The following is an 11,220-nucleotide window of genomic DNA, read 5'->3' on the forward strand; positions in this document are numbered from 1 at the left end:
ATCCGAAACTACTGAACCAATTTGCATGAAATTTGGTATAGAGATATAATGACACCCGAGAAAGGACATAGGATAGGTTTTATCCCAGAAATCCTACGGGAAAGGGAACTATGCGGGTTTTTCTTTGACTGCGCGGGCGATGCCGCGGGTGGAAAGCTAGTAGAAAATAAGTCTTTAATAGAACAAGTAAAGATTTGATAGTTTATTTAAATAAGACAAATTGAAACAAGTTTCAAAATTATTATTCCGTAAGTATGTAACATGATACCTATTATTTTTCCTACTTGAGCAATCACAAAATAGAATTATGAACAATATTTTATTTTAAAAACAAATTAATCTTGTATTCTAAATAAATAACACTGGTCATAATATTATTATAATTTTAGATAATATAAATTATTAGAATTTAAAATAGACAGCAATAATTATGTAAAAAATAATATTATGAAAATATTAAAAAGATTTAACGCTTGTTTAAAATGTCAAAGGTCGGAATAATTGTGGCTGATATAATATTACTTTTAGTACATAACAAATGATATTATGATGATTATGGGGTTATCTAATGCTATCGAAATGTATTGATTGTGACGTTGTTTATCTTGTAAAATAATAGTAAACTATCACTATTCATAAAACAATGGAAAAATAGCAAACTTTAAACAAGAGATGCAGGATAAATCACTTGGCATAAGTGAAATTCTGTGTATTGTTCATCGATTGTTTTCAATCAGGTAGGTGATCTGCATTTACACGTTGTTAAATGAGCACCCGCATAATTTCCCGTGGTATTACGCGATAAAACCTTCCCTATGTCCATATCGGTTGAGTAGTTTACGAGTTAAGAGACAGGCAAAGATATAGAGTTACTTTCACATCTACACTTACAATATTAAAAAGTTGAAGAGCTTGTTTGTTTGTTTGAATACGCTAATCTCGGCAACTACTGGTTCGATTTGAAAAAATCTTTCAGTGTTAGATAGCCCATTTATCGAAGAAGGCTATGGGCTATATTACGCCAACACCAACAGGCCAGCGGGTGAAACCGCGAAGTGCAGCTAGTTTATAATATTAGGTAGAGATTTATGTTTTTGTATTGATTTACGTTCTTATTATTTCCAGTACTTTGACTGGAGCTACAGCGTCCAGTCCCTGGTGCTATCCTCCTTCTTCTGGGGCTATGTGGTGCTGCAGATCCCGGCTGGTGTCCTCGCGAGGCGCGTGGGCGGGAAGGTGCTGATCACCATCGCGATAGCTGTCAACTCTTTGATCTCATTGCTAATGCCGTTTTTGGCTAATATTGTGAGTATGATGTGTGTAACCTTTCAAATATTATAATTCTGTCAAAGTATGTTTCATGTTCAGCGTAATGAGTTACTTATTCACGAAAACTAATTCAACCAGGTTCCTTTTAAAAGATCTTTAAGTTATAAACTATAAAAACCATATATATAACATAACCTAACATACCCATTGAACGACAATTAGAAGCTTATTTTTCATCATGTAAATTTTCGCAGAAATTGAATTAATCAATCTGAGTTTCTATGTGAATAAATTTCGATCTTTCGGAAAAATCAGGACCTAGCGTAACGAGTCAACACATTCTACTAAATACCTATTCTGTTTACCATGAATTTTGAAAATGTCGAACTACTTGTAAATAAATGTGAATAATTTTTGTTCATATTATCGATGCACTTATAATGAAATTTGCTTTTAGGGAGGATGGAAAGTGGTTTGTGCGTGTCGAGTGTTACAGGGCATGACGCAAGGCTTCGTATTCCCTTCTACGCATTATTTAATTAGTCAATGGATTCCACTTGAGGAGAAGGGTATTTTAACTACTATTGTTTATGCAGGTAAGATGCACATACATGAGTATGATTGCTTACCTACTAGTTCTTTTCCGTAAAAGATATAGTTACAACTAGAATAATACCTGCCTTCTATAATAAAAGATGAGCGTTGTGTGATAGTAAAAATAGATTGTAATGTAGAAAGTTGTCATTTACTGTATTTAAATAATGCGTTTTTAAGTACCTATATTATATCTCTTACAACTCAAGAACGGCTTTTAATTTCGTTCATGCACTATTTCATAAATACGTTTTAAATTCCAGGTGGACAGCTAGGCATCGCTCTACAATTAACAGCTGCAGGCTTCCTAGCAGCAGCTTGGGGGTGGCAAGCGATATTCTACGCAAATGGAATCCTGGGTCTTGCCTGGGTCGTATCTTACTTGATATTCGGTTCCTCATCACCAGAACAATCGAAGCTGATATCAAAAGCCGAATTTAAGTATATTCAGACCTCTTTGGGACGAGTTGGTGAACAAAAGATGGTACTTTTTCTACATCATTAGACTTATCACATTGATCATCATCATCTTTTATAATATCCTTACTATCCGGGTCATTTCTTATTTCTCTATTTGAAGTCTTCTTTTCAACTTTCTTTTGTGTTATTGAATTTATTTTCCTATTCTTATGCCACCTTATGCACTCTGTTTCTCTGTTTGACGACTCTCTCTTCTTTCAACTTTCTTAAACGTAAATAAACTTACGTTAATTATAATTATTCATAGTCGCCCTAGAAATAAGAAAATGTGTGCGTGTACTAGTGTACACACGTAAGAAGTGAAACTTCTTTATGACCTTATTTTTCAAAAAATAATTTACTATATTATGCAACTTAACAGAAATACGTCGAATCACGCGTGGTAGGGATAAGAAAAAGATGTCGATTGACGGAAAAAATGTCACGCGTAACGAAAAAATGTTACACTAAATTTTTTTCCAACCCCGATAAAGTAAATTTGTAAATTTTATTCATCGAACTAAGATATTCCTATTTAACTTTAACAAGTGAGCCGTGAGGTTCAAATGCTTGACAAAGGGAATTCAAAGGAAGAGAAATGGTTCGTTCAAGCGTTTTACTTTAAAGTTTAAACTGAAGTTAACTCTTATAGAGGCTTGTTTTACAAGTTGCATTTCGATTCTATTTTGCACTACTATCTTATCTTTGAGCACGTTCGTCATATTTTACGTAAGAACTAAGAACGCTACAGTCAAATCTTAACTGATTCAAAGCAGGCCTCAATATTGACTTTATTAAAAATTTGCAATAAAGATTTTATTTCCCTTTTTTCTAAAGAAAACTATTTGAATAAAATATCGTATAGAGACAAAGACATTCAAATTCTTTCCCAAATAAAAATTAAGATAATTCTATTTAATTTCCTTTATTTCAAAATCCTTACAATATAGGTATATTATTTACTAGCTTCCGCCCGCGACTCCGTCCGCGCGGAAAAATTAAGAAAAATTAAGATTTTTTTCTCTACGTATTTTTCCGGTGTAGGGGTTTTGCTGACTTACAAAACACATAATGTAATAATAAATTTAATGTATTATGTACAGTGTATAACTCCCAATTGTCGTTGCCGGACGTTTACGCCGCGCACAATAAATATGTATGCTTCGTAAGCGAGTATTTCATTTAGTACACCCAAACACCTAAAGTGGTGACCCCGCGTTCGTCGCGCATACAAGTTCGCGTCGCGAGAATTATTTAATGTATAAATGGCACATCCCTGATGACACACTACGGATTCTGTGGCAAGGACATCTGCCCAACACTGTACGAGCTGTTCTCGCGGTTTCGGATACCAGATCTCTCGACAGTTTAGCTGCCATCGCAGACAACGTTTTGGAGTCTACACAAAGCGTCAGTAGCGTCGATGAAGTAACACTAAAGCAGCATCAGCCTTCTACGAGTGCGACTAACATGGATACGGAGCTCATAATGGCGGAAATCGCCAAGCTGACCCTCAAAGTGGCCAACTTGGAGAGATCCAGACCAGCACAGCGATGGAACTACCGTGGACGTTCACATTCTCAGAGTCGTAAAAGTACACACTCAGCATCTCGACGAAGTCCAAACAGTCCAGGCTGGCTTTGCTTTTACCATCATCGTTTCCGGGACAACGCACGGAACTGTAAGGAGCCCTGCGCGTGGAAGGTCAAGGAAAACTAAACAAGGTGCAGCCTGCGGCGGAAGTCTGCACCATCCAACCCTGTAATCGCCTACGCATCACCGACATAAATAGTGGTTTAAAGTTTTTAATTGACACTGGTGCGAATATCTCTGTTTTGCCAATAGGTAAACGATATCAAACAAGTAAGTGTAGTGATTATAAATTATTCGCAGCAAATGGTACTGAAATAAAAACCTACGGTACTAAATCCTTAGTTCTAAATTTAAAGTTAAGGCGACCATATCGGTGGGATTTCGTGATTGCTGACGTGAAACAACCAATTTTAGGAGCAGATTTTTTAAGTTATTATAAGTTACTAGTTGATGTCAGCTCACGAAAACTCATTGATCAAATTACAGATTTAAAGGTAATAGGTTCGATTGTTTGCGTCACTGAGCCATCCGTGCTATCATTTAGTGTAGGGCATCCATATTATAATTTGTTACGGGACTTTCCCAATTTAACTAAACCTACATCATTTTTAAATTTGCCACCTAGTTCTATACAACATTGTATAGAAACTACCGGACCTCCGGTATATGCTAGGGCGAGACCGTTACCTCCAGATAAGTATAAACTCGTAAAGAAAGAATTTGAAAAGATGCAAGAGCTAGGTATATGTCGTCAATCTAAAAGCGCTTGGGCAAGTCCTCTCCATGTAGTTACTAAGAAAAATGGAGATATTAGGCCTTGTGGTGACTATCGCAGGCTTAACGCAATCACCAAGCCGGATCGTTATCCTATTCCCCGTCTCCAGGACTTTACGTACATCTTAGCAGGTAAGACTTGTTTTTCTAAAATTGACATAAATAGAGCATACCATTTTATAGAAACTGCACCTCAAGACGTAGAGAAAACAGCAATTATTACACCATTCGGACTATTTGAATTTCCAAGGATGACTTTTGGTTTATGTAATGCAGCCCAAACATTTCAGAGATTCATGGACACCGTATTCAATGGCCTAGATTTTATTTTTAATTATATTGATGACGCCTTGATCGCTAGCGAAAATGAAACCCAACACCTTGAGCACTTGCGTATTGTTTTTCAACGTTTATCGCAAAATAATATTACAATTAATTTAAATAAATGTTCTTTCGGACAGTCTCAGCTTGAATATTTAGGTTTTTATGTTTCAAAGGATGGAATTCGACCTTCTGAAGATAAAGTTAAAGCGATAATAGATTATCCTAGACCTGAAACCGTATCAGGATTACGTCGTTTTACCGGTATGGTTAATTTTTATCGTGCTCATTTACCGCACGCCGCGTCATATCAGGCAATTTTTAATAGGTATTTAGGGAGTACTAAAAAGAACGACCAAAGCAAAATTGATTGGTCACAGGAAGCAATCGAAGCGTTTGAACAATGTAAGACAGGTCTTAAACAGGCCGCTACATTGGCTCATCCACGAGTAGATTCAAATTTAGCTTTAATGACTGATGCATCAGATACTTGCGTAGGAGCCGTCTTGCAGCAACAGGTTAATGGCTGTTGGCAACCCTTAGGATATTTTTCAAAAAAGTTAACTAATGCACAGCAAAAATACTCTACGTATGATCGAGAGTTACTTGCGATTTATTTAGCGATTAAGCATTTTCGAAAATTATTTGAAGGACGACGCATTACTGTTTTTACGGATCATAAACCTCTAACATACGCATTTTTAAAATTAGGTAAAGAATCTAATGAAACACCGAGGAGAATACGACACTTAATTTATATCAGCGAATTTACAACGGATATACAACATATTACTGGCAAAAATAATATAGTAGCCGATTCTTTGTCACGAATAGAAACAATATATTTTCCTACCGTTTTAGATTATAATGAATTAGCAGAATCACAATCAACGGACGACTATTTGACGAATAATAACATAAATTTATTAAAGAAAACGTTTATACCTACTTGTAATAAAGCGATTTATTGTGATTTCTCGACAGGTACTGCTCGACCTTATTTAACAGATAAATTTAGACGTATAGCTTTTAACAGTATACACAATATCAGCCATCCAGGTGTTCGAGCTACCCGAAAATTAGTTACGGAAAAGTTTTATTGGCCAAAAATGAATTCTGACATTAATTTATGGTCAAAAACGTGTCTGGAATGTCAACGTTCCAAGATAGATAGACATTCAGTCGCTGACTTAGGTAAATTTCCAAATGCTGATCGGTTCGAACATATTCATATCGACATAATAGGTCCATTACCCATAACAGAAGATGGATATAGATACTGTTTAACTGTCATTGATCGATACACACGCTGGCCCGAGGCTTTACCTATTCGTGATATTACCGCCGAGACAGTAGCAAAATTTTTATACGAAAATTGGATATGTCGCTATGGTTGTCCAATCAGACTCACGAGTGATCAAGGTCGGCAATTTGAGAGTTCATTGTTTAGGGAACTTATGAATTTACTAGGTATAAATAGGATTCGTACGACTAGTTATCACCCTCAGGCAAACGGCGCTGTAGAACGCTGGCATAGGTCACTCAAAGCAGCGCTTATGGCACGTTTATCAAGTAAATCATGGGTTCAGGAGTTGCCCACAGTTCTTTTAGGTTTACGAGCCGCGTATAGAAGCGATTCTGGAGTTTCAGCTGCTCAACTAACCTTTGGGCGTACCCTACGGTTACCCGGAGATTTTTATGACAGCACGAAAAATACTACATCATTAGAACCTTCCGAATATATAAAACAAATACAGAGTCACGTTAAGTCATTACAACCAGTTCCCGAATCTCATAGTAATACTCGTTCATTTTTTGTTCATCCCGAGCTTTCCAAAGTAAATTTCGTTTTTGTACGGGATGACTCAGTGCGTAAACCTTTGAAACCACCCTATGACGGTCCTTACCGCGTAGTGGAAAGGAGGTCCAAGGTTTACATAGTGCAATTACCAAATCGGCAAGCTGCAATCTCGATAGACCGACTCAAACCAGCGTACGTATTAGCCGAAAATGAATCAAAGAGTACTGAATCGAAAAATACCCCTGAACCTCCCGTTTCACCAGAAATTGAACCCACGACCTCAGTTCGAAGAACCCGTTCCGGTCGTGTCATTAAACCCACAGTCCGTTTTAATATATAATTTTAAGTATGTTATCCACTAAATACGTTAATAGCTGTTACTATATGATTTTATACCCTATGTAGCTCTATAAACCAAGTATCGCATTAGATTTTTGATTAGTGTAACATAGCCGTAAGATCCCGCAAAATTGCATCGTTAACATATTATTATTTTGTATAAACATAATATCACGTTAATTAGATTTTACCTTATTGTTTACAAAAATTTTTTATTCTATATTGTATTTTATTTTGTTGTTGTTTCGCAATTCTAACTTATTATGTGTATCGTACTGTAATGTGACACGTTTGCTTACGACCGATTATTTGTGTGATAATCATGTAACCTGTATCTGCCTGTTTTCTATTAATTGTTTAAATTTTTCCATATTATTATTTTTTTTGTAAAAGGGGGGGAATATTGTAGGGGTTTTGCTGACTTACAAAACACATAATGTAATAATAAATTTAATGTATTATGTACAGTGTATAACTCCCAATTGTCGTTGCCGGACGTTTACGCCGCGCACAATAAATATGTATGCTTCGTAAGCGAGTATTTCATTTAGTACACCCAAACACCTAAACCGGGATAAAAAGTATCCTATTTTATGCCCAGGACAATAAGGTATAACCGTATAATTATACCAAGTTTCATCGAAATCGAACCATTAGTTTTCACGTGATGCCTGAACATACAGACAGACAGACAGACAGACAGACAGACAAAAATTTTTTTAATCACATATTTGGGCTTGGTATCGATCCAGTAACACCCCCTGCTATTTATTTTTTCAATATTTTCAATGTACAGAATTGACCCTTCTACAGATTTATTATATGTATAGATTTTACAGAAGCACTCGCCTCCATGGAAGAAGATATTTACTTGTGTACCTTATTGGGCTGGTATTATCGCTCATGGTGGTCAGAATTGGGGATTTTTCACACTCATGACAGAAATGCCGACATATATGGCTAAAGTATTGAATGTAAAGTTAACTCAGGTGTGTAAAAAACGTAATTAAAGTATTAAAAAATTACTCTATTGATAAACAAATTTACATAATATCTTCTTACGGTGCATTTACATCAAACGAACATAGAGCTAGTGCTAGAGCATTCATTCGTGATCTTTTAGTGTAAACAAAAACTCGTATTCAGTGTCGTTCAGTATTAGAACATTGCATAGAATCTTTTTGATCACACTAAGAACAACGAAATAATGCTCTACGCCTGTTTACACCGTTTACACTATAACAATTTGACATAGTGGGGTTAGAATGAGCTTTCGGTCGTTTGATGTAAATGCACCGTTATATAACATAACTACGTTATTCTTTATATATTAGTACATGCCGTATATTATAGTTACCTTGATTAACGTACAATTTAGAGTTTAGAGAAATGTTACTTAGTATTTTTTAATGTTTGATTTTACGCGAGTACATTTAGAAATTAAAGACTTTTTAACGGGGACTCTCCCTGTGACCACGCTCGTTGTAAAGTGTTCGAAACGTCGGGAAAATAATATAATGAATAAATCGCGTTTAAAATCCGTTAAAAAGTCTTTAATTTCTAAATGTTACTTTCAAATAATTTCACTTCAAATATCATTCGTTTTTTCATAAAGCAAGTATTTTTACAAATTATAATTTTACATCATTCCTAATTATTTTATTTTTATTTCCAGAACGGTCTATTATCATCACTACCATATTTAGCCATGTGGCTGCTCAGTTTTCCACTGGGTATGATGACAGACTTCCTCATACGACGGGAATGGCTTAGCATTTCTAATACTAGAAAGCTTTTAAATTCGATTGGTAAGTAATTAATAGAGATAAATATTATAATAATTAATTAAAGAATAGTGATATTGAAGATAAATGAGAGAAAATAATTTTTTATGTTTTCGGAAAGAATTTGTCAGCGATGAATTTCATCTGAAGTTATTAACTAAATAAATAAATAGTCCATGCAATAAAAAGGTACCAATTATCAATATTTTATCAATACTTTCATTTTTTAAATATTGCAATAAAACGTACCTAGAAGTTTAGGTGATTATGAAATAATGATTTCATAGATTTCATGTAAGTACTATCTGTAAAATTGAAAACTCAACCACGATTCGAACCAACGTCATTTAGCACAAGCGAATCTTCGACGAATTCTCATGATCAATATTTTCTAATCTTTAAAACTTTACATGTTTCTTCTTCTCCACATTCTTCTGACTTCTAACAATACAGTGTTTTCCTTTCTTTACAGGTCTTTGGGGACCAGCGTTAGCGCTCATTGGATTGTCTTACATACCGCAGGGCAGCATGGGTTTGGCTGTTATAATGTTAACCCTAACAGTAGCTATGAATGCTGGCCAGTATACTGGGTATCCTGTAAGTATTTTATCTATACTAATATCACAAAGCTGAAGAGTTTGTTTGAACGCCCTTATATCAGAAAATATGAGACCAATTTGAAAAAATTATATAAGTAGGTAGTAGTAATAGTAGTCCATTTATCGAGGAAGGCTGTACCTTTATCGTCGCAGTTCGTTATAACAGGGCATCGCAAATTATCAGTTTTTGTTATTTAAATCGCTAAGTTTATATTTTATTACAGAAAGAAAAGATTTTTAATATTGTTGTAATCACGAAGAAGATTCAAACACATGACATAATTTTCCTTTTTATTTTATTCAAACCTACTAAGTATTTAATTTATTACGACATAATGTCCGCCCAGTACCTTAGAATATTAGTGTCACCAGTGTTAGTATATCTGATCATGAAATTAACAAACTCTGGATCTCAATCTAGACGAACGAAAAAATAATACCTAAGAACACCGAAAAAATGCATTTTCAAGCTAACTGTGTGTGAAAAAAACAAAGAGCTAATTATAATATTTAATTGTTTCAGCTAATCTTCATAGATTTGGCACCAAACTTCAGCTCTCTGCTAATGGGCATATCTAACTCGTTGGCGGGAACTATATCTATTATTGCACCAATTGTTTGTGGTATTATAGTAAAGTATGAGGTGAGGACATGTTTTTTTTTATTATTTACTAGCTTACCGCCCGTGGCTTCACCCGCTTTGTCTCAAACCTAATAAATTATTTATTTGTAAAATTAGGTTCATTATAGAGCTGTTACATTTTTCCACAAATTGCTTCCATTCTAAATCAAATAACGTTTATAATTCGTAAGGTTTTAGAATGTAAATGAAGAACTATTTTTGAAACTTAAACCTTCCTCTTGAATCACTCTATCTATTAAAAAAAACCGCATCAAAATCGGTTGCTCAGTTTTAAAGATTTAAACATACAAAGGAACATAGGGACAGAGAAAGCGACTTTGTTTTATACTATGTAGTGATTTGAGAGCTCAAGTTACATGAATAATACATTATAATATCCCAGTCTTTTTAAAGTTTAAGAAAGTGATGAAGCTTCCCAATATTTACCAGTTTTAATGCAATGCTAAATATAAAATATAATTTTTTCAGACGGACCCAGGTGAATGGCGAAAGGTATTCTTCTTGGCTTCAGCTATTTACTTTGTTTCCAATTTAATCTTCGTGCTGTTTACAACATCAGATCGACAGTCTTGGAATGAACCCGAGGAAGACAATGGTAAATACTTCTTCATTTGTAATAAATATTATTCGTTACTTAGTAATTTACAGTAACATTATAAGGATAGAAGATCAGAATATTCTATTTTTATAATGTTACTGTAAATTACTAAGTAACTAGTTATTTTTGTTATCTTGAAATAAAGAAACTCAGGAGCTACTAAACCAATTTTGAAATTCTTTAAGCGGCCGCAAGACACAATCGTCAGTCAGTCTATCAGTGTAAAATTAAGTTAGAAATTTCATAAATGTACTGACTATTTATTTTTTTGTATTCCAGAAACAAAAGACATGGAGCTGCAACCAGCAAATGACAAGAATAACACTGCCTCAAAATTGTGATAGAAACATTCTTGTATGCTGTATTTGATTTTAGTATAATTCCTGTAAATAAATACCTAGTCATAAGTTTAATTGTTTTTGTTCAATACATTTTTTACTATTAAA

The 11,220-nt window shown here is 34.5% G+C and overlaps 1 protein-coding gene across 1 annotated transcript in view; it reads left to right on the forward strand.

Moving 5' to 3' along the window:
* The window catches only part of LOC123696200, a 30,707-nt gene extending 19,487 nt beyond the window's left edge, over nucleotides 1-11,220 (forward strand). Inside the window, exons 12-20 of the mRNA XM_045642261.1 lie at nucleotides 1,126-1,305; nucleotides 1,727-1,865; nucleotides 2,127-2,347; nucleotides 7,990-8,139; nucleotides 8,826-8,958; nucleotides 9,407-9,531; nucleotides 10,057-10,176; nucleotides 10,645-10,771; nucleotides 11,054-11,220. Of these exons, the coding sequence (XP_045498217.1) occupies nucleotides 1,126-1,305; nucleotides 1,727-1,865; nucleotides 2,127-2,347; nucleotides 7,990-8,139; nucleotides 8,826-8,958; nucleotides 9,407-9,531; nucleotides 10,057-10,176; nucleotides 10,645-10,771; nucleotides 11,054-11,115 (1,257 nt within the window). The 3' untranslated portion in view covers nucleotides 11,116-11,220. The remainder of the gene's footprint in view (nucleotides 1-1,125; nucleotides 1,306-1,726; nucleotides 1,866-2,126; nucleotides 2,348-7,989; nucleotides 8,140-8,825; nucleotides 8,959-9,406; nucleotides 9,532-10,056; nucleotides 10,177-10,644; nucleotides 10,772-11,053) is intronic.

This window comes from Colias croceus, chromosome 12 (assembly GCF_905220415.1).
Source record: "Colias croceus chromosome 12, ilColCroc2.1".
Lineage (NCBI taxonomy): Eukaryota > Metazoa > Arthropoda > Insecta > Lepidoptera > Pieridae > Colias > Colias croceus.